The 24,813-nt window shown below is 44.0% G+C and overlaps 1 protein-coding gene across 6 annotated transcripts in view; it reads right to left on the reverse strand.

The window, feature by feature from the left end:
* FMNL2 (formin like 2) overlaps positions 1-24,813 on the reverse strand; it is a 262,344-nt gene that overhangs the window by 19,849 nt on the left and 217,682 nt on the right. For all 6 annotated transcript variants that reach the window (XM_061608771.1, XM_061608773.1, XM_061608774.1 and 3 more), the window contains exons 13-15: positions 17,869-17,970; positions 12,409-12,724; positions 11,470-11,664 (exon numbers count right to left, since the gene is read on the reverse strand). In XM_061608771.1, coding sequence (XP_061464755.1) covers positions 11,470-11,664; positions 12,409-12,724; positions 17,869-17,970 — 613 coding nt within the window. The remainder of the gene's footprint in view (positions 1-11,469; positions 11,665-12,408; positions 12,725-17,868; positions 17,971-24,813) is intronic.

The raw sequence follows: 24,813 nt of genomic DNA on the forward strand, positions 1-24,813 counted from the left end.
TCCAACAGCAATGGCGCTTCAACACTGGAGGAGGTCTGGCAGGAACTAAACCAATACTGGAAAGTGTCTGGGAAGTTTGGGCTGGCTTGGAATCAAAGTACAGAGGCAGTTTTTATCTGTAATTCAGTAGGTTTGCTTATCATTCATGTAAATGTTAGGCAAGAACAAATGCATCCTAATATAAACGCGCCTACTTTTTTTGTATTTAACTTGAACACACAATTAATTTAATCACTGCAAGAAGCCTATAAAATTTTTTGTGACTTCCTTTTGGTCAAGTCACGATATATTCTCTTTATCCTATGCGACTTTGGCTATGTGCTGTGATGATCTGCTATGAATCTTCTGAGCCCAGTAAAATTAACAGAACTACAAGAGAGTTGCCTATTTAGTAGATATAATTTATGCGGAAGTTGCCTATTTAAGGAAGAACAGCCATACATTACCCGAAAATCACAAACATGACTAAGGTTTTCAGTTTCTTAAATGAGCGAAATGAAAATCAACACATAGGGATGAGGTTTATTGCAAAGCATTCAGAAGGTAACCCCCAGATTATGGAATTACCTCTACTCTGCATCATCACTGTATGCTTTTTGATGACTAGTCAAAATGCACCTCTTTACCCAGGCCTTTAGCTGAACGGATGTCTGCCCTACTCCTGCACTGCTGTTCTGTGCTGCTGTTTTGTTATCCTGCCATTGTTTGTTTTGTGGCTTTATTTTATGATTTTAATTTGCATAATTTGTGTTTTTAATTGTAATATTTTTGTAACTCGCCCTGGGACCATTTAGCAAAGGGTCGGCTTTATGTACAATCATTCAGTCAATGATATACTTCAGTCAGTGCATGTCACATCTGCATAATGTGCCACTCCATCATTGTGACTACAAGTTTAAAGCCCATAATCATACTGAAAACATCAATCAATCGCAAGTAAACAAGTGGTGTTTTGGAATTCAGGAAGAGAAGCCCTGTTCTTAAATACCAGGAAGACAATTGGAATTTACAGTGCCCAGTAGGGAAAATGTGCTGCAGATTTAAACAAGCCAGCCTGTATTTTCAACAGTAAAGGAACATTCTGTAGTCTCAGCACTGTCATTTCTTGGATTATTACTTGCTTTGACCATTTCTCATTGTGATGGTCTACTAAATTTTATAAAGTAACTCTGAAGGGATGCTTTCCCTCATTAACCAATGGGCAAAGAATAATAAACTGAAGCAGGAAAATGTAGGTTAATTACCAAGACAGAGAAAACACTACTTTCTGACCCTAAGAATACAGGGGGCTGATGGAATGTCCATCACTGGAAATATTCAGTAATTCATTCACTATAAGCACTGATCTTCATAAAATTCTAGAAAAGCACTCATAAAATTCAGGAGATGGCATACTAGAGAACTTTTGTAACCTAAAACATAAATTATGGCAGTTTTAAAATGATTCTGCAGTGTTAAGCAATTTGGTTAATTCATTATCTAAACCAGCTCCTTCCCCACCTGCATTCAGGATTCTTGAATGCCCTGGGGAGTTCCCAGTAGATAGAGCAAGTGACCCTGTTGAAGCCCTTGTCACGCTGTGGAACAGCAAGGTGCGTCGGGCTCTTGACATGGTTGCCCCCGAGTGCCCTCTCCAGCACTGTGGAGCCCGGTTTGCCCCTTGGTACACCAGTGAGCTAAGGACAATGAAACAGGCTGGACAACAGCTAGAGCGCAAGTGGCGAAAGACGTGCTGTGAGGCTGATCGGGCACGAGTAAAACATCATAACCGTGCCTACTGTGTGATGGTGAGGGTGGCAAAGAAGGCCCACTTCTCTGCTGCCATTGAATCCTCAAGTAGCCATCCAGTGGAGCATTTCCATATTGTCAGGAGTCTTCGGAGGCCCACTGTGCATTGTTTGCAAGGCACTTTGAGTGTAAAGTTGCTCGCCTCCATAGCAGTCTTGATGCCCCATCCACATCTACTGTAGTCCCCAATGAAGTGTCCAGTGCAACGTCTGTTGCAACTTCTTGGGAACAGTTTCAGTTGATGTGGCCTGATGACGTAGACAAGGTGCTTGCGATGATGTGGCCAGCAACGTGTCCTCTGGACCCTTGCCCTTCTTGGCTTATTAAAGCTTGCCGAGGGGGTTTGACCAAGTGGATCCAGGGTGTGGTCAATGCATCATTGTAGAAGGGAGTGGTTCCAGCCACCTTGAAAGAGGTGGTGATCCGACTGCTCCTGAAAAAGCCCATCCAGGACCCATTGGTTTGTGACAACTACCAACTGGTTGCAAATTCCCCCTTTTTAGGGAAGGTGATTGAGAGGGTTGTGGCGCAGCAATTGCAAGTACTCTTGGATGAAACAGATTATCTTGACCCATCCCAGCCTGGGTTCAGGCATGGTTATGGGACTGAATCAGCCTTGGTCGCCCTGATGGATGACCTTTATCGGGAGAAGGACAGGGCAAGTGCGACCCTGTTATTGTTTACTTGATCTCTCAGCGGCTTTTGATACCGTTGACCATGATATCCTTTTGGGCTGACTTGGTGAGATGGGTATTAGAGAAACTGTTTTATAGTGGTTCCGATCCTATCTCCAAGGTCGCTCTCAGAAAATAGCATTGGGTGACTTTTGGCCCCCTGGCAGTTGTGCCATGGGGTGCCACAGGGTACCATCTTGTCCTCCATGCTGTTTAAATTCTATATGAAGCCCTAGGGAGCGGTCATCAGTAGATTATGGGTGAGGTGTCAGCAGTATGCTGATGATACCCAGCTCTATTTCTCCGTAACATCTGAATCAGGAGAGGCCGTGCAAGCCCTGGACCGCTGCCTGGACTCGGTGGTGTGCTGGATGAGTCTGAATCCTAGCAAGACAGAGGCACTGTGGGTTAGTGGTTCCCCAGTTTGGATAATTGGTCAGTTGCCTGCTTTGGATGGGGTCATACTCCCTCTGAAATAGCAGGTTTGTAGTCTGGGGGTGCTCCTGGTTCGAGCTTTGTTGCTAGAAGCCCAGGTGACCTCAGTGGCTAGGAGTGCCTTTTACCACCTTCGGCTGGTAAAACAGCTGTGGCCGTTTCTGGACTAGGATAGCCTGATCACTGTTGTCCATGCACTGGTAACCTCCTGGTTGGATTACTGTAATGCGCTCTATGTGGGGCTGCCCTTGAGGCTGGTCTGGAAGTTGCAGCTGGTGCAAAATGTGGCAGCGAGACTGCTCACTGGGGCAGGGTATCGCCAACATTTCACCCCACAGCTGAAAGAATTGTACTGGCTGCCCATTTGCTACCGGGCCAAGTTCAAGGTTCTAGTTTTGGTATACAAAGCCCTATACAGCTCGGGACCAGGATACCTGAAAGACCGTCTTACCCCTTATATACCCAGTTGATCACTGCACTCTGCAGGTGAGGGAGTTCTGCAGATACCATCTTATCAGGAGGTCCGTTCTGCACAACACAGGAAACGAACCTTTAGTGTGATGGCACCTACCCTGTAGAATTCCCTCCCCTTAAATATTAGGCAGGTGACATCTCTGTTATCTTTTTGGTGCCTATTGAAGACTTTCCTCTTTCAACAAGCCTTTTAAGTTGAGACCTATCCCAGTCTGTGTCTGTGTAGAAATTGCTTTTTAATATGTTTTTTTTTAAAAAAAACAACCCTTTTTCCAAACAATGTTTTTTAACCCTTTTTATTTTAGATGTTTTTAATGTTTTTTTTAAAAAATGTCTTTAAAGTTGTTTTCTTTTAATGTATTTTAAGGTCTGTTTTTATGATGCTTTAAAGTGTTTTTAGTGCTTTTGTTTGCCGTCCTGGGCTCCTATTGGAAGGAAGAATGGGATAGATATAAATAAATAAATAAATAAATAAATGTTATTAAGGGCCAACTCCAACTTGAAATTGGACACACACAGTACGAATGCTCAGTGTTTGCTATAGTATAGAAAACCCTACATCTACAATTGTAATAAGTCCTATCATGCGCAGAGAAAATGCTTGTTTCAAAATGTGCATTATCTGGTGGAACAACAAACTTGTCAATTTGACATTAGTTTAGAACGAAGCTAGTGAATCTTTAACATCTTTTACAAGCTTCATAGAGCCCTGCTTCTCATTCCTCCAGTTTTGAAGAAGCCATTTAGCCAGTAAACTGAAATTTGAGGCATGCAGTTGATAAGGAAACTAATTGCTGCCCTGGAAGATGTCTACCATCAAGTGAAGCATAGGGCTGTACTAGTAAATCTTACCATAGGCAGAAGCACATTTCCAAAGAGCAGCACTGATCAAAAGTGAAGACTTTGAATGGATACATCCCAAATTTCTTGTTATCTCTGTACTTTCCTTCCCCTTTCCTCCCATAATGTATCCAGTGGCTTGTGCCAAGTTTCAGACTGGGGATAAATTAGTAACAGATTTCACAAATTCATCCACTAAAATAGGAATGGGCAACATCCCACACATCTTTGTCAGCTGTGAACTCTGATTTGATACGCAGCTAGATGATGAACTGGAAATCCCTACACAATATCTCAGCTTAGCAGTGGCCTTGGGCAAGTCACACTCTCTCAGCCTCAGGCCTCCATTTGTAAAATGGGAAGGCACCTTTATAACAGGTTAAACTATCTGCCTATCTGCAGAAATCTACCTGGTCATGAAATTGGGTGTGCCAGAGACTGAACCATTTACACACAAGCATGTGCTCTGCCACTGACCTGTAGCACCTCCCTTGTGTGTAATAGGAGGGTAATGATATGACAGCCAGCATGGTGTGGTGGTTAGAGTGTCAGACTAGGACCTGGGAGACCAGGGTTGTAATCCCCATTTAGCCATGAAGCTTGCTGGGTGATCTTGGGCCAGTCACAGTCTCTCAGCCTAACCTACCTCACAGGGTTGTTGTGGGGATAAAATGGAGAGGGAGAAGAATCATGTACACCACCTTGAGCTCCTTGGAGGAAAGGTGGGATACAAATGTAAAAATACATGAATGATATAGGCCCACCTTGCAGGGTCAATGTAAAGATTACTGAGTTTATGTTATGTAAGATCACTTCAGCACTTGGAAAAACATTATACAAATATTAGCTAAATTGAATATTATTCTTAAATGTATGTGCAAGTAAAATAAAAGACCAATCCGGCCAACAAAGCACAGATTAGCTTTTCAAAGCTTGGTGATGCCTTGGTGAAACCAGTGAAAACTAACCACATGCAAAAACTGATTTACTACAGCAAGGTATTGCTGATTGTTTCTCGCAGAACCTATGTATAAGATTCAACATTCATGCATGATGCATTCACAAAATGGAGTGAAAACAAGTTTTGCACCATAATTATGTTTTAAGAAAACTCAAACAAGCATCCCATGCTTTCAGATAACGCAAAAACACACCAAGCAAGTTGTTAAAGTGATACACAAATGGATATGGTTAACAGGGCAGTAAAGAAGAAGCACTAGAAAATTGGGATTAAAAACTACTTAAAATACTTAGCAAGAAGGAACCTACAGAAAAGCTTGATTGGCCCATCTTACAAGGAAGCAGAGGGAATAAATAAGAAAAGGGTTAGCTATGGTTACAAAAACATGAGTCATTTAATCATTTACTCATAGAATAATGATACCTATGAGTTTTTCCATTTTTCACAAATCAGGGCTCCTAATGCCAGCTCTTGTTTCTACATAGAAATAATCAATTGCACAAGAGTATAGAATTCATGGACGGAGCAGCCTACCCATGGTAAATAGCTATTTACTTTTCTTCACCCATTAGGGCAAAACACATTTTTCTACTTGAGGTTATCTTGGTGTAGCAGAATGGTAATTAATGAAGCATATGCTTACCAAAAGCCTTCTACTGACTTTTTTAAAGCAATTATCGAACAAAATGTAGCAATCTTTTTTTTACTTTAGCAATATGAAGATCAGACGGTACAGTACGATATTAATTCTGCAGTAGACACTTTTATTTGGAAACTATATTTTACCCAACTTATTTGTAAATAAAGTTTGCAAATGAAGCCATAGGGTAGTATCCAGTGAAGTGCAAGGACTTCTGGCTGTGCAATGGAACTTCCCTTTCCTCTCCGTGTCCCCTACCCCCCTGCACGCCTCTGAAACCTGTTCTGGTGATTGCTCCAACCCTCTAGAACAGATATGCAGAGAATGTGGGAGGCACACAGGGAGAGGAGGGAGGAGAAGTTCTGTTGCACAAACAGCAATCCTCACGCTAGCGGAAGCACTTCATGGGATACTGCCCAATAACCTGGAAGAGGCAAAACTATTTCTCTACTGTTACCGCAAAGTGCCAAATTGCCCCGTCTGTCTCCTGCTTATAAGCATGGGTACTCCAGTGACGTGCTGTGTTTTGCCAGCTTACACAGCTTCTCCATTCATTTCAAGGAAAACAAATGCTCCATGTGCACATTTCATGACATATATGGCTCAAGTCCCACCACTGAACTAAGATGGGAGCCTTGGGTGTACAAGAAAATCTGTTGGCGCACCTCAACACAAACCAATCTCTGGACCAAAACATCAGCTTTTTAGATAGTATGCCTAAGTTTGAAACACAGAGTTGACATAAATGTCCATTTAAGACATAAATAGACATAAGACTCACACCTTATTTTTTGGGGGGGACAAAGTAAGCAATTGAATGACACAAAGGAGTTTGCTCCCCTGAAAGCTCATAAATGCTAAGGCTGGGTTTATTATTACTATTATTTTTCAACCAAACAGATTTAAGACTCTGGCCAGGATTCAAAGAAGCAAGAGGGGTGCAAGAAGACCAGTGGGTGGATGGGTGGGTGGAGAGGAAGAGGATGGTTGACAATGATCCCTTCCATTGACTATTGCTCACACCTTAATGGAATATTCTTTAGGACGTTCCCCTGCCTTCAGGAGCAGTCTTGCAGGAGTCTGTAATAGGGCTGTTTGGGTGCTTCAAAAGTTTTGATCCAGATCTGCTACTGTATGCCGGAGACTACGAAAATTAGCTTGGCTAACTAGCCAGTAATTACTTTGTGGTTGTCATCAACCAATCCCATCATGTTAACAGGCAGTCTTCATCAGAACTCATATTCTTCCAAACAGCACTCAAGTCAAAGGACACTGTATTAATTGTAGTGAGGCAATAGATAATTAGCAGGCCAACTGAACATCAGATTTACAGGGAGGACTGTGAGTAATAAACCCAAGCCAAGGACTATAGATAGGGGGAGGGGGGAACCTAGAATAGGCTGAATAGAGCCACACAGATACAGCAGTGACATTTGAGAACCTCAAACTGAATCTCTTATCCATAGCCAAGTTATACTATCAGAGCTCAAACAAGTGTGAATGTTGGATTAAATTCAGGAAGAGGAAGGTGAAAGAGAACATTTATAGAGGGCCTTAGACTTGGCCAAATAAATGTCCCAATGGCAAATGGCATCCACATGTTATTTTTAAATATATAAGAAAGTGTCTAAAATAGGATATTAGGTGTGGGGGGGGTTGAGAAATGCATTTTTTCTCACTGGATTCCATGGTGTGCTTTATTTCTCACAATCTTCAAAAATAATAAAATCTGTGCAGATGTAGACAGAACTAATGGAAAAGTAAAAATTTGGCCATCTGTTTTTAAAAATATGTTAGGAATAAATGCCTAGGCTCTCTTAGTGTACATCCTATTCTGTACAATACCACCTAGTATTCCATTACTTGCTTGCAGCTTGATGACCTTCATACACAAAGCTCAGAGACTCACTGCTGGGCCCCGTCATTTGGGACGTGCTGGGCTAATACCTGCTCTATTCTTCCTCTACCCAGCCCACCTCTTGCATTCGTCAGGACTTAGACTCCAAAGTTATAGCAGTGGAATCAACTGAGGTCTCCGGAGCACAGTCTGGTCATATTTTGTTGGATGAGTTTCAATTGGTACAGCTTGAGGACGTTGACAAGGCGCTTGGACAGGTACGTGCAACCACTTCTGTGTTAGATCCTTGCCCCTCTTGGCTAATAAAAGCTAGCAGGGATGGCACTGCCGGCTGGGTCAGGGAAGTGGTCAATGCCTCACTAGGTGAGGGAGTGGTCCCACACTGCCTTAAGGCGGCGGTGGTGAGACCGCTTTTGAAGAAATCTTCCCTGGACCCAGATAATTTGAATAACTATAGGCCGGTAGCAAATGTGCCATTCCTGAGCAAGGTTCTGGAGAGGGTGGTTGCATCCCAGCTCCAGGCACTTTTGGATGAGACCGATTATCTGGATCCATTTCAATCGGGTTTCAGGCCCGGTTTTGGTACAGAGACAGCCTTGGTCGCCCTGTATGATGACCTGTGTCGAGAGAAAGACAGAGGGAGTGTAACTCTGTTGATTCTCCTTGATCTCTCAGCGGCTTTTGATACCATCAACCATGGTATCCTTCTGGAGAGGCTTGCGGATTTGGGAGTTGGAGGTACTGCTTGGCAGTGGTTCCGCTCCTATCTGGCAGGTCGTCTCCAGAAAGTAGGGCTTGGGGAGCACTACTCGATACCCTGGGCGCTCCAATATGGAGTCCCGCAGGGATCAGTTGTGTCCCCCATGCTCTTTAACATCTATATGAAGCCACTGGGTATGGTCATCAGGAGTTTTGGAGTGCGTTCTCATACTGATGATACGCAGCTCTACTTCTCCTTTTCATCTTCTTCAGGTGAGGCTGTCAAGGTCCTAAACCGATGCTTGGCCACGATAATGGACTGGATGAGAGCGAACAAATTGAAGCTCAATCCAGACAAGACTGAGATGCTGTTAGTAAATGGATCCCCTGACCAGTTGGATGTTCGACCTGTTCTGGATGAGGTTACACTCCCCCTGAAGGAGCAGGTGCGTAGCTTGGGAGTCCTTTTGGACCCATCCTTGTCACTTGAGGCGCAGGTGGCCTCGGTGGCACGGAGTGCTTTATACCAACTTAGGCTGGTGGCCCAGCTGCGCCCGTATCTGGACAGGGAACATCTTGCTACAGTTGTCCATGCTCTGGTAACCTTGAGATTGGACTACTGCAACGCACTATACGTGGGGCTGCCCTTGAAGATGGTTCGGAAACTGCAGCTTGTGCAGAATGTAGCGGCCGGATTAATAACCGGGACCAAGCGGTCGGAACATGTGACACCAATTCTGGCCGGCTTGCACTGGCTGCCTATACGTTTCCGGGCCCAATTCAAGGTGCTGGTTTTGACCTATAAAGCCTTACACGGCACGGGCCCACAATACCTGGTGGAACGTCTCTCCCGATATGAACCTACCCGTGCACTACGCTCAACATCAAAGGACCTCCTCCGGGTGCCTACTCAGAAAGACTCCCGGAAGACGACTACAAGAAAGAGGGCCTTCTCAGTAGCGGCCTCCGAACTATGGAACACCCTTCCTGACGAGGTACGCCTGGCGCCTACTTTACTATCCTTTGCGGCGCCAGGTGAAAACCTTCCTCTTTGCCCAGGCATTTTAAAATTTTTAATATTTTTAACATTTTAGTATTTCAGTATTTGTATTTAATGTTGTATTTGTTAGTTATATGTTTTATTTGTTTGTTTAACTGTTGATTTGAGAATTAGATGGTTTTTAATATTGAAATGTAAAGATATATTTTTATTTGTTGTACACCGCCCTGAGAGCTTTGCTATGGGCGGTATAAAAATTAAATAAAATAAATAAATAAATAATCAATATAAGCTGACATTTTCTTTTCTTTGTTGATAGTTTGTGCAAAGAAGGGGAAGGGGGGACCTTGCTATCACTTGGCTCAGCAAAACAAAGTTTCCTTATTATGTACTACATTAGAGAAGAAAGAAAAGACTGGTAAAAATGATGGCAGGGCAGCACTATCATAATCATTAGGGAGGTATTCTTTGGAACTCAAGTTTTGATACTTTGCAAAACAGAACCTTTGGAAGGTATTAAAAAACTCTGTGTTAGCCCCTTCTGACTTAATAACATATATGCAGCCACCTGTTTCCAAGCCTGGTGGTCAGGATATGACAGAAGCCTTCCCTCCTGTCTGGTAGATAAAGTCATTTCTGAGACTGTAAACTACAGATGGCACTCAGTCTAGTATAATTTTTCCCCAACTCCCACCCACCCCTGCCATTTCAAATGCAGCCACTGAGTCTGCAATCTGGAGCAGAAGACTGCCATGTGGTAAAGGGGAAGAGGCTCTTTAACCCATTTCCTTATAGCAGTTTTTTCCACTAAAAATCACTCTCTCACACACACACACATACACACTCTTCCTCTGGATAAGGCAGATTGTGGGCTGGGATGATCTACTTCCTAACTCAATCAAGACACATATGTATTTATGTTACAGTGAATGGCCATTTGTTCATCTAACCCAGTATTGCCTACTCTGACTGGCAGCAGCACTGCAGAGTCTCACCTTTTCATTTGAAGATGCCACAGATTGAAGATGAAATCAATGGCATGCAAAGCATGTGCACTATGACTTGAGTTATTATCTCTACCCCTGATTTTTGGACAGTGAATGTGCAAAACCTGATGAATGCCAAGGTTTGCATATGGGTGTTGAAAATCCCAGATAAGTTATCTGCACGTGTGAATATTCAGAACCATGCTGGTGAATATTAACAGTCACCTAAATGTGACTGTCAGAATCTTCCAAAGTCAATCCAAAATGTGGGGAGATAAGGTACTATTTTTGCATTCATCTCAGGTTGTCAACATTCATCAATTCTGAACACACAGAGAGAGAGAGGGGGGGGGGTCTTTTACAGCATCTGCACACTTATCTTAGAGAGGCCTGCCTCATATCTTCAGAACCCAGAGTTTGGAGAGTTGGATTCAGTCCAGATGATGAGATATCTAACACTTTTTTTTTAACCAACAATAGGATAACATCAAGGCATTATAACAACTGTACAAAGCCTCCATTTAAGACAGCCTTTCCCAACTAGTGGGCCACCAGGTGTTGTTGGACCACAACTCCCATCAGCCTCAGCCAGCATTGCCAATGGTCAGGAAAGATGGGAATTGTAGTCCAACAACATCTGGTGTCCCACTAGTTGGGAAAGGCTGTTTTAAGAGCATTAAAAGATATGCCTTGAGGCGTTTTCCTGCCAGCTCAAAGGCTGAAAACTATTCATAATGGGCAGAATGGGGAGAAGAATCTCTTAATGTTCAATTCTTGCATTGTCTCCATAAGGCATTCACCATCTCTCCTTGTAGCAGATACAAGAAAACAGCACATAGATTTAATTTCACAAAAGTTGCCTTTCCCCAAACATTTAAAGGGAATAGATCATCACCATGTGACTGCTGCCGTATCTTTATAAAGTTATTTTGGCTTGAACTTACTGCTGCTACTAAGATTCGTAGCACTGGGACACTTTGATTGAGTATTCAATAAGGAAGGCATCACATCACTTTTCTAAAATACCCGTTCTGACTAATTCCTCCTGACCAAGGGAATGTTTGGCTGTGGATAGGCCTTATACAGCACACCAGAGATGCCTGCTACTTCTTACCTGCTAATCCTGAGTTGAAAACAACAGTAGGGGAGGCTGTTCCTGGAAGAGGAGGTGCTGATGGGGGTGGGGGTGGGACTGGGGGAGCTGGTCCTGGTTCTGCAGCTGGGCCAGGAAGAGGAGGTGGCGGCGGCGGAGGAGGAGGTGGGGGTGGAGGGGGAGGAGGCATCGGTGCTGTCACAGGCCCATTTTGCACTGAGAGACAAAAATGACAAACAGCATTTGAAGGTATTCAACCAAGCTATGACTGTTCCCCAGCAATGCACAAAGGGAGCTCTTTCAACTACAGGCAATCCACATGGTGAGCTTTGCTACACCATAACACAGTAGAGAAGCTGCCAAATGGATGCTATTTCGGCTAGTCTCCTCCTACCTAATGCAATGTGTAGAATGGAACTCAAACACAAGAAGTTGAATTTTGCTTAACTGAAATGGACAAATGTTTGTAGGGCTAGATAAGCTCCCCAAGGCAGAGACATCTCTCCCTTTTTGTGCTTATATTACTCTATATGGTGCCATGTACACAGTACTACTAACACTACAACTACAACTACCACTACCACCAACAAGAAGAAGAAGAAGCAATAGCAGTTTAATTGGTATTTAGACAGTGGGTATAATCCAGAGCAAAATTATGCACATTTATTCAACAGCCTAATATTAAAGATATTTTATTTGGAAGCAGGCCTTATTGATTTCAATGGAATTTATTTCTAATTAAATATTTTCAAGGGAAGATGCTGAGATCTTCAATGTACACAAGTGCCATTTATTACCATGAGGCTTTAAATGCATCCAGCTTTCTATGAATTCGGTCCAGCCTCTTCCATGAGTGGCCATCACAAAGTGTTATTTAATGCATCAAGGTGGATGCACTAATCCTCACTATCTTACAGCGAGCAAATTCCATTTGCTCCTTGATTTGTTAACATTTCTCACCTGCTTCTGATTCAGATGCTGACCGCGGCAAGGGTGGTGGTGGAGGCGGCAGTGAAGCTAAAGGGGTAGTGCCAGAAACTGATCCTCCACAAGTGCCAGCTGCAGCTTCTGACCCTGAGGGCAATGTCCCAGAAGCCGCCCCAACAGGAAGAATGTTGATGTCACCATCTCCTTTCTTTTGGATTTTAATGGACCCTTGCTTCTCCAGTTCATGGATCTTTTTCTCCAGTGTTGACTGTCGCTGAATAGCTTCCTCTTTTTCTTTGACCATTTTTCGCAGCGTGTGAACCTGTGTGTTTGCGTCTTTGTAAATTTCCTGCAAAAGAGGCCAGAGGTAAAGAACAAATTTGCATTCAGAGTACAGAGTTTGTCAAAATTGAAGGAACAGTAAAACATAGGATTTCCAGCTAAGTAATTGTATAGCAACATTTGATGATGGAGGCATATTTGATTATTTGCTTGTCACTTTCTATGTCTTACTGCTCACTGAATTCTCACTTTAATAAGCTGCATGAGGAACCTCAACCATGGCCACTGAAGAGACAATATGCAAACGTATGTGAATATTAAATTATTTCCTAGATAGAGTAATGAAGGCTCTTTGATATGTAGAATGGCAGGCCAGTTCAACTATGCTAATGACATCCTTCTTCATTCTGGATGAGATTGTCCAATTTCTGATGGATGATATCAGTTTTGAGATATCTGTCGCTTTCCCCTTCTTCCATTCCATTTGATGTACCTAAGAGACTCTACACTTATTTATTATTTATTTATTTATTCATTTATTTAATTATTTGATTTAAATCCCGCCCTTCCTCCCAGCAGATGCCCAGTAGTCCTCCTCCCAGGAGGAGCCAAATAGTCCTCTGCGCATTGTCTAAACTTGCCCTACATTTGCCTAAAGCAGGGCTGGAGGACCCTGTGAGGATCATCTCAGTGTGGCAGGGAGAACTCATATAAGGATTAACATGACCATGAGCTTGGTAGGTTCGCCTGTGCTTTTTGGGAGCCCTCCAGGTTTTGTTGGAGTACAGCTATAATCATCCCTGATCACTGGCTGTGCAGGCTGGGGCTGATGGGAGTTGAGAGTCCAACAGTATCCGGAGACCCACAGGTTCTCCATCCTTGACTTGAAGGGACTGGTCATGGATGTAATGAAGAATAAGCACAGAAACCATAACAAGAGAAAACTGAGGCCAAAAGTCAAACAGACCCACATGCACACCAAAGTATTTCTGCATGCACTGTGAACGAGCCATTGGCCTCACCTGAAGGGTGGTTTCCCAGGTATCATGCCATCATGTGGGTAGTCATAGCGCCATCTAGTGTCCGAAGGGAAAAATGTACTAGAGTCATGATCTGTGGTGAGCAAGCCCCTCCCATTCCAGTTTCATTTGCGACGAGTCCAGAGTGAGACGAATGGTTGATAAACTTGAGGTCCAAGACCGCTCTCCACGACAGATCTCACTTGGGAACTGCAAAGAGGACAGAGTAAACGCCCTGCAATCTCTCTGCTGGTGGGACTGGTTCTACTGCCGCTATGTCGAGGAGATGTTGTATTGCTTCCTGCATGACCCTCTGCCATTCCTGCATTTTGGGAACGGAGGAGGGAACAAATCTGTCCGGGGGGGATAGCCAAAACTCTATGCTGTAACCACAAGAGGAAAGATCTCTGATCCAAGAAACTTGAGTTAGTCCCAGCCAGAGCCCTGCATAGTGGAGTAGCCTTCCTCCAATAGGGATGGCGTCAGAATTGCCTACGCTGACGCGTTCCCGGTCCATATGATGAAGTGGAAGGGCCTTGTCACCCCTGGTACTGAGCCTTGCCCTGGAACCACTGTTTGTGCCAGGCTCCCTTGGAGGCGCGGAAGTCTGTGAAACAGGAGTCGCGGCCTCGCCCCCCCAGACCGCGCTCCTCGAAAGGGCTGAAAAGATCGGTATGGAGCAAACCTTTGAAACGGCCTGCGGTCATCTTTTTTGGCAGTGGCTAGAACAGGCTTCCAGTTGTCTTTAGGATCTACCAAGACTGCTTTACAGGTTTCTTCGCCGAATAGCAATGCCCCAGAGTATGGGGTTGTAGATAAATTGACCCTGGCTGTGGTATCTGCGTCCCAGTGACGAAGCCAGAGAGTTTGTCAAGCCACTGCTTCTGCAACCAGTGCCCATGCTCCTTGTTGCGACGCATCCAAAGTAGCATCAGCTACAAACGCCGCCGCTTTGTGCAGCTTGACCAGACCCCTTCTGAGTTTGGCTGGATCTGGATCTTCCAAGAGCTCATCCAGCCACATCATCGAGGCTCTTGAAAAGATGGAGGCCACTGCAGACGCTCAAATGGAATAGGCGGTGGCTTCATGGTTCTTTCGCAGGGCGAAGTCTAGCCGCCGTTCTGATGAGTCCTTAAGCTGGGAGTCTCCTTCTTTCGGGAGGAGAGACCTGGACACCAAGTGAGAGATTGGCTGATCTACTCCTGGAACGTTCAGGTGATTTATGAACTCAGGAGCTAAAGCATAATGTCTTTTGGCCAGGGCTGAGAAACGACGCGGACGCAGCGGCAGAGCCCATTTGTCTTTGGCCAGCTTGTCGATGGGATCTGGAACCAGAATGAAGTGGTCCGCCGATCTGGGAGATTTGAGGACCCTGGCCCCCTTCACGGGAGGGGCGAGAGATTGGGTTGGCAAAGATTGAAGTCCAAGCATATCCAAAACTCTACGGTACAGCAGGAGATAGTCAGCTGAATCAAAAAGACGATAGGATGAGTCCTCCTCCAATTCTGAGTCTTCACTCCACTCATCGTCTTCGGCCTGAGAAAAAGACGAAGGGTCCTCCAATCTGGCATCATCACCTCCAGGTCTGCCTCTGGCAACATCAAAAGGATCTGGAGAAGGAGGTGGTACAGCATCATGACAAACATGATGACCCATCGTGCTGGGCTGCCGCTGAGGGAATTGCTGCTGCGAAGCTGACTGCACTTGGGAGAAGAACCCCAGTGTGTCCTTCAACTGAAAGAAACTTGGGAGTCAGTTGCAGCCCTAGGGGAGGATCAGGTACGGCCACCTAAGGATCCGAGGGTAGAGTCTGCTCTTGTTGGGTCAGGTGTTGATGTACTGATTGATGGTGAGATGTCGTCGCCATCGACTGAGATGGGCAGTCCAAACTTGGTTGGCTCGGGAACCCCTCGAACTCGTCACCTGAAGAACCAGTAGGTGAGTGAAAAACAGCTGACAATGCCTGCTGACCAGGATCCTCTGAAGCAGGAACTGAAACATATCGAGTTCGTTTGGAAGCACTATGGGCAGAGAGGTGTTTAGCTTTGGTAATGGCCTTGGAGTGGAGTTTGGAGTGCTTGCACTTTAAGGCCTTGTGATGCAACTGAGGCTTGCAATGCTGATTAGCATCTGTCTGCAGGTCTGTCTCAGGTTGCTGATCTGCCATTATAAACACGCAGCAAGGCAGGGGTACAGGGACTGTCACAAATGGTAATGTGGATAGGAGCAAGCGTGCATGTGCTGGCTAGACGCAGTAGTCGAGATACAACTTGGGGAAGACGGGCTTAGATGTGCCTCCACAGAGAGAGAGAGAGAGAGAATACTGCTCCTGTGCACTATATGAGGCAATGGATCTGAGGAGTACAAGCTTAGATGGGCCTCCACAGAGAGAGTGGCACAGTACAGCTCCTGTGCACTATATGAGACAATGGATCTCAGTACACGCCCACAGGTGGAGGCGGTGCAGCACTGGTCCTGTGCACTAGCTGAGGAAATATATTTCAGTACACGCTCACTGGGGGGTGCGGTACTGCTGCTGTGCACTATAGCAGGGAGAGAAGTTGTAGTACACGCCCAGTGAGGGGGGGGTGCAGTACAATTCCTCAGTGCTGTAAATTCAATAGCCTCTTTGCCCTGATGCTGAAGTAAATTCTCAAGAAATGATCCCTGGTCATGTAATCAAATGGGAAAGGAAGAACCACTATCCACTCCTCAATCAAACAACAGAGGCAGCCAGCAAGGAGCAAGGGAGAAAAAAGAGGAATAAAAAAGGGCCGGAAATTCAAAAAAGGAGGGAAATTCAAAATAGAAGGATCCAAAAACAAAATGGTGGTCACGGAGCTTGCTGCCGCCTGAGCGCACTCAAGCTGCCTGGGGGGGGGTGCCAGACGGGTGCCACCTCTAGTGCAGCTGCCCGCGTGCCCCTGAGAAGCTAATGGCCAAGGGGAGGCGGCAACAGCAGGCCTCCCCTGCAAGCCGCTGTAGGGAACAACGGCCAAAAGGTCGGAGTTGGAGCATGGCGAGCAGCACCTGGCGGCAAGGGGAAGCCGTGCCACAGAAGTTGAACAGTCAAGGAGCAGCCAGCAGCTGAGGCACCGAGCGGCCGCAGGAATGAGCCACAGCCGCAGCTGGTGGGGCAGAGGAAGCCGCGTGCTGGTACCAGAGGCTGAGGTGGCACAGAAAAAACGGGACGTGAAAAACAGACGTTGCAATAGTGGTGGGGAAGGAGAGGGGGGGCTGGTAGCTGCAGTAGCGCTGCGGGACTGGGAACAAAGGTGGTAGAGCCAGGCACAAAAGCACTGGGCTTTTCCCACCTGAAGAGTGGGGGGGGTAGAGAAGCTGCCACTGAAGTAAGGAGCGACAGGTGCACTCCGCGGTCCCAAAAATTAAAAAAGGGGAACAAGGAGAAAAGGGGGGGGAACCAACAACCACCTCACCAAGGGGGAATAGAGGGAAGGGGTGAGACCTCAGGAGAAAAGGGGGCCCCAACAGGTTGGGGGCCAGGGGAATCCCACCACACTCTCCCATACACACAGAATACAAACACACAGACTGGAAGAACTAATTCCTCTAAGCCTTACAATACTGGAGAGATGAACAGCCTCGGACGAAGGCAAGAATGAAATTGGAGTGGGAGGGGCTCGCTCACCACAGATCTTGACTCCAGTACGTTCTTGCCTTCGGACACTCGATGGCGTGATGGCATGCTACCTGGGGAAAACTCCCAATTTCTTGTTCTGACTGCAACAACTCAGGCTGCATCAAAGGATGCTGGATGAAAACATCAGTGGTTGCTGGTGCCAGAAAACACAGAGAGGTATGGTCAGAAGAGGCGATCACAGAAGCCCCATAATACGAATAGTTTTACATGGCCTTTTGAACTGCAACTTAAAATCACAAGAAGGACAATAACATATATGCATCTTGTACATATTTGCAGTTGCAAAATGATAGATAGAACTGCTTGCAGAAAGGAAGAAAGTGTTTTAGATCTACATCAGCTCAATGTGTGCACATGCTTTGGAATTACATAGCTCCTGTAGACTGCAAGTAAACTCAGCTGTAGCCAGTTGTGGGTGGCCATAGTGAATCTAGCAGGTTCCACTTTTTAGAGTTTGACATACTTGGGAGGAACACGTCCAACCATCCAATGAGCACTTTGAGCAGCACAATCTGCACTCGGTACACTTACTCGAACGACATCCAGTTCTTTGTTTTTCTGCATTAGTTGTTTTTCCAGTTCCACAATCTTTGACATAGCTTCATTTTCTGTGTCTTGCAGTTTTTCTGATAACTACACATTTTAAAAAAGGGGAGGTTAATTGCTAAGAGATTTCATACAACAGTTTTAATCCAATTAAAATTTAAATATACATGAAATTCCGGTGGTCTGGTTAGCTATAATCGGTCTAGAAGGCAACAAAAATAACAAACTGTTATTGAGTAATATAAAAGTCTGAAAATTGGCTCTGTGGGTTTCAGGATAGGAAGATAGCAGAAGAGGAGTACTTTATCGACAGGTGACATTCTGAATGCGTTACCTGTGGCATGGTAAATTTGTAGGGAAAGGGCCATAATTCAGTGGTAGAGCATCTGCTTTGCATGTAGAAGGTCCCAGGTTCAATCCTTGGCATCTCCAGGTAGGGCTAGGAAAGACTATGTCTGAAACCTTTGAAACCTGGTGCCAGTCAATGTAGATAATACCAAGCTAGAAGGATCAATGGTCTGACTTGCTATAAGACCGCTTCTGAACTTATAGGAAATCAGTGCATCATCCACAGAGCTCCTAATGCAAGTCCTATGCTGCCTGACAAATAACTAGATCAAAGGGGAGAAACCTCTTTGCATACAGAAGGTCCCAGGTTCAATTTGCTGTACTTGAAGCTCAGTAGTAGAGCATCTGATTTGCATTCAGAAGGTCCAGGTTCAATCCCTGGCATCTCCAGGTAGGGCTGGGGGAGGCTCCTGGCGCAAAACCTTGGAGACCCCTGCCCGTCAGTGTAAACAATACTAAGCTAGAAAGACCAATGTGTCTCACTCAGCATAAGGCAGCTTTCTATGTCCATTTTTTCTTAATCCTTGGCATCTCCAGTTAAAAACAAACAGGCAAGATGTCATGGGATGAATTTCTGCCTCTGCAAGGCACAGTAGCCAAAGCTGGTTTAGGTGGACAAATAGTCATACCTGGTGTAAGTCATCTTCCTAGGGTCTTAGGATAATTATGGATTTCTGATACTCTCCTTCAACAAAGCCTTTGAGGCCACCAGACCTGCTGGTCATGGGCAAGGTTGGCATAGGGGGTTCACAGTGCAGCCTATAGTAACCCATTTAAATTCCTAACCCATTACCAATCCTTTTTCAGGATGTTGATTCGTTTACTAGGTGAAAGGACTTATTCACTCATGTCGGTTGCTGCATGCCACAGTGATACATTATGTATATAATAAACATCATATCCTTTTGTTGTAACATTAATGCGGTAAATGTCCAAGAACAGACCCCCTTGCCAAAGCTACAGGAGCCATACATAATCTTTACAATCTTAGGGTCTAATTGTGACGGATTGATAGTTTGGTGTTGAATTTGGGTCAAAAACTGGGTGTAGCCCATGCCAACTATTATATATGCCATGCTATATATATTTATTCAATAAATATGTTCTTCATCTGAGGAGCAGGTCTGAGCTCCATTTGAGCAATAACAGAGATTAGACTGTGGATGGAGCAGAGCATAAAAGAATTTACTCCAGGAATCAGCTTCCTTTCATTCACCAAGTTACATTCTAATAAAATCCTGAAGTAATTTTATAATATTAGAAGACTAAATACCAACACTATATAGAGGGGACTAAGTGGTACCATGTTTTCAGTTCGTTTGACTGAATCATCCGCAACGCAACATTCTTTAGCCTTTATCTTCAGGGAATCAAGTAATTCTTAAGTAGAAATATCTACTCCTCATCCATCCCATTCCAGCATGATCCCTGCGGCTGATAAATTTTTTAATCCATAAGCCGCAACTCCTGGCTCTGCTTTGCAAACATTTACAGTATATCTGGGAAGCTACAGAGATTGCTGCATGTATTTTTATGGCATGAAACACCAATCTGCTATATTTGTTTGTTCTATGTGTCCATGGAATTTCCTATTTATATGCAAATTAAGTACTCCCGCCATCCACCTACCCCACATCCTATATCAGAGTTCTTGATGAAGCTATTCACACAAGTGATTCCATCTGGGATTGCAATTCAACTGAAATTAAATATTCCAGAGTTGTTTGAGTCAATAACCTGATTAGAGAACAACAAGGACACGTACAATATGGATATGGTAGTTTTCATTCATGTGTATATAACATCCATGGCTCTAGATCACCCCAGAATGTAGCTGCCCAAGGCCAAATTTGGTATCTATGCCTTGAGTAAATATGAGCCAAGACAGTAAATCAGATTTTAATATTAAAGTTGAACCTAATAGGAAAACATTTTCTAACAATGTTGCTTGTGTAAGTTTTAAAACTCAAGCTGGGTATGTAATCATTTGTACTGAATCTGTAACCATATGAGCTTGGGTTCCAGATTCTGCTCTACTGCAGGATATGACTTGTGCTGATCCCCTCTCTAGCCCCTTGTGACCTCTGAAAATCTGCTTCAGGGAGTTGGGGTGCCCTCCAGGATAAGGGGGCAGCTACAGGGGGTAAAGAGAATAGGTGTAAATTGCCTCCTTCGTCCCTTCTTGCAGTGGGATTCCTCCACCAGATCAAAAGCCTTCTGTGGTCAGAAGGACCACTTCCGTTTGTACAGGGCCAAGTTTGGATCTGTCCCATGAGTTTTATAATTGTGTGTTCTAATTTTTTTTTAATTGATTGTATGATTAAAGTGGGGGGATAGACAACATGCGTTTAAGATGATAATCAGATGACGTTTGGTTAGCAAAAATCTCAGAAAAATCTCTGCAGCAAACTTCACTATCTATTTAGTAGGCAATAAAAACACAAGAAGAGCCCTGCTGGATCAGATCAAAGGTCCATTAGTTCAGCATCCTGTTTCAACAGTGATCAGCCAGATGCTTCTGGGAAACTCACAAGCAGGACATCATGTTCACACACCAGTATGCTACAGCAAGTGGAATTTTTTTTTCCAGCTATGTGTCAGTTTGGAACAGGAACAAAAAAAGGTTCAAGAGTAAAACTCCAAGGACATTTTTACATTCAGCATATTTTTTCAGACTGTGTGGAGTTTGTAGACATAAATTGCTTAAAACTCTTGTGCTTTAGCAGGAATTTGCCTTCTTTAGTTCCTAGCAATATTAGAATGATGAAATGATGAAATTTTAAAAGGGGTAGGCCTAGAAGTAGGCATTGTGAGAGCAGGGGCACAGGATATAAATTCAGAAGAGCAAAATTACCACAGGCCTAACCACAAGTGCCAAAGACACTTGAAGAGAGACACTGCTTACAAGTGCCTGTACGCTAATGCTAGGAGCCTGCGAACCAAGATGGGAGAACTGGAGTGCTTGGTCTTAGAGGAGAGCATTGATATAGTGAGCATAACGGAGACCTGGTGGAATGGAGCAAACCAGTGGGATACGGTTATCCCTGGATATAAACTATATCGGAAGGACAGGGAAGGACGTATTGGTGGTGGAGTCGCTCTATACATGAAAGAAGGCACTGAATCCAGCAAGCTCGAAACCCCAAAAGAGGCAGACTCCTCCACAGAATCGTTGTGGGTGGTGATACCATGCCCCAGGAGGGACTTAATACTGGGAACGATCTATCGTCCCCCTGATCAAAATGCTCAGGGAGACCTTGAGATGAGATATCAAATTGAGGAAGCATCCAAACTAGGAAATGTGGTAGTAATGGGTGACTTCAACTACCCGGACATAGACTGGCTGCATATGTGTTCCAGTCATGACAAAGAAGCAAAGTTTCTAGATGTTCTAAATGACTATTCCCTAGACCAGTTGGTCATGGAACCGACCAGAGGGACGGCAACCCTGGACTTAATCCTCAGTGGGGACCGGGACCTGGTGCGAGATGTAAGGGTTGTTGAACCGATTGGGAGCAGTGACCACAGTGCTATTAAATTAAACATACATGTAACTGGCCAATTGCCAAGAAAATCCAACATGGTCACATTTGACTTCAAAAGAGGAAACTTCACAAAAATGAGGGAATTGGTAAAAAGAAAGCTGAAAAACAAAGTCTAGAGGGTCACATCACTCGAAAATGCTTGGAAGTTGTTTAAAAACACTATATTAGAAGCTCAACTGGAGTGCATACCGCAGATCAGAAAAGGTACCGCCAGGGCCAAGAAGATGCCAACATGGTTAACAAGCAAAGTCAAGGAAGCTCTTAGAGGGAAAAAGTCTTCCTTCAAAAAATGGAATGAAGAAAATAAAAAAGAACACAAACTCTGGCAAAAGAAATGCAAGAAGACAATAAGGGATGCTAAAAAAGAATTTGAGGAGCACATTGCTAAGAACATAAAAACCAACAACAAAAAATTCTATAAATACATTCAAAGCAGGAGACCATCTAGGGAGACGATTGGACCCTTGGATAAGGGAGTCAAAGGTGTACTAAAGAACGATAAGGAGATTGCAGAGAAGCTAAATGAATTCTTTGCATCTGTCTTCACAGTGGAAGATATAGGGCAGATCCCTGAACCTGAACAAACATTTGCAGGAAGGGATTCTGAGGAACTGAGACAAATAGTGGTAACGAGAGAGGAAGTTCTAAGCTTAATGGACAATATAAAAACTGACAAATCACCGGGCCCGGATGGCATCCACCCGACAGTTCTCAAAGAACTCAAAGGTGAAATTGCTGATCTGCTAACTAAAATATGTAACTTGTCCCTTGGGTCCTCCTCCGTGCCTGAGGACTGGAAAGTGGCAAATGTAACGCCAATCTTCAAAAAGGGATCCAGAGGGGATCCCGGAAATTACAGGCCAGTTAGCTTAACTTCTGTCCCTGGAAAACTGGTAGAAAGTATTATTAAAGCTAAATTAACTAAGCACATAGAAGAACAAGCCTTGCTGAAGCAGAGCCAGCATGGCTTCTGCAAGGGAAAGCCCTGTCTCAGTAACCTATTAGAATTCTTTGAGAGTGTCAACAAGCATATAGATAGAGGTGATCCAGTGGACATAGTGTACTTAGACTTTCAAAAAGCGTTTGACAAGGTACCTCACCAAAGGCTTCTGAGGAAGCTTAGCAGTCATGGAATAAGAGGAGAGGTCCTCTTGTGGATAAGAAATTGGTTAAGAAGCAGAAAGCAGAGAGTAGGAATAAACGGACAGTTCTCCCAATGGAGGGCTGTAGAAAGTGGAGTCCCTCAAGGATCGGTATTGGGACCTGTACTTTTCAACTTGTTCATTAATGACCTAGAATTAGGAGTGAGCAGTGAAGTGGCCAAGTTTGCTGATGACACTAAATTGTTCAGGGTTGTTAAAACAAAAAGGGATTGCGAAGAGCTCCAAAAAGACCTCTCCAAACTGAGTGAATGGGCAGAAAAATGGCAAATGCAATTCAATATAAACAAGTGTAAAATTATGCATATTGGAGCAAAAAATCTTAATTTCACATATACGCTCATGGGGTCTGAACTGGCGGTGACCGACCAGGAGAGAGACCTCGGGGTTGTAGTGGACAGCACGATGAAAATGTCGACCCAGTGTGCGGCAACTGTGAAAAAGGCAAATTCCATGCTAGCGATAATTAGGAAAGGTATTGAAAATAAAACAGCCGATATCATAATGCCGTTGTATAAATCTATGGTGCGGCCGCATTTGGAATACTGTGTACAGTTCTGGTCACCTCATCTCAAAAAGGATATTATAGAGTTGGAAAAGGTTCAGAAGAGGGCAACCAGAATGATCAAGGGGATGGAGCGACTCCCTTACGAGGAAAGGTTGCAGCATTTGGGGCTTTTTAGTTTAGAGAAAAGGCGGGTCAGAGGAGACATGATAGAAGTGTATAAAATTATGCATGGCATTGAGAAAGTGGATAGAGACTTCCGGGAAGGGTGACTTCGCTTGTGCCTGCTTTTGAGACGGGCTCCCGCCTCAAAAGAAGCTTATTCAGATATAAATCAGTCAGAACTTTTTTTTTTTTTGACTGATGAAATTTCTCCCGGGCAGGGAGAAACGTAGAGATCAACCTCAAAAGCCTGTTTTTGTTGGGAGGACTGGATTTCATTGATTTATGAGAAAAGGTCCAGCCAGCAATGCCGGACGGACTTCCGAACAAGCTCTATCTGTTTAATGCGATACGTTTATCTTTTCTTCAAAGAGAAAACAGACTAACAGGCAAGCACCCTTCTTTCTATTATTTTTTTTTACTTGGTTTAAATTGTTGCAGCAAAAAGAGATTTGTCAATTTAATCAGCTTTAAAGAGCTTCTGGGTGAGTTATAACTCTTCTCTGTTATTCACGAAATTAACAGCTTATCTCTGTTTCTATTGCAAAAAGCTGTCCTGGAAGTGCATTCTAAAGATATACACAGAAGAGGGATTTCTATTCCGAGGAATATTATATTGTCTGGGACTATTCTCTTTTTGGTCTATTTTATTTTGACGAATCTGCTTCTTCACGACGCCGCTAACTGTTTTGATGCTGGGAACTAAATTTGTTTTGTATTCTTGAACATAGAGAGATAAGGCAGGCTGCTCTGTTTATACTGTGATGTCATCAAGCCTGGAATATTAACCCAATTGTTGCTGAAATAAGAAGTGGTTCTTCTTTATTTTTGTTTTGCTTTGTTTTCGTGGTTTTAAAAAATGGCAATCAAGAAAGTGGCTGAGAATCTGGAAGTAATTATGTTTCAGAAAATAATGGATGAGATTGAGATAACGAAACAAACCCTGCGACAGGGCAGTAAGGAGTTGAAAATTGAACTGAGCAAAATGACGCAGGAGCTTAAAGAAATAGGGGATCCTGTGAGAGAGGAGAATGAGATCAGAGATGAGAAAAGAAAAAATAAAGGGAAGATACAAGCCCTGGAGATTGGAACAAATGTGGAATTGGAAAAAGATCTGGAGTTTATGGATATTAGAAATAAAATCTACTGTTTGGAATTTAACGTTATCTCTGAAGAAATTAATGAAGATATTAGAGATAAAGTTATCAAT

This window comes from Rhineura floridana, chromosome 2 (genome assembly GCF_030035675.1).
Source record: "Rhineura floridana isolate rRhiFlo1 chromosome 2, rRhiFlo1.hap2, whole genome shotgun sequence".
Lineage (NCBI taxonomy): Eukaryota > Metazoa > Chordata > Lepidosauria > Squamata > Rhineuridae > Rhineura > Rhineura floridana.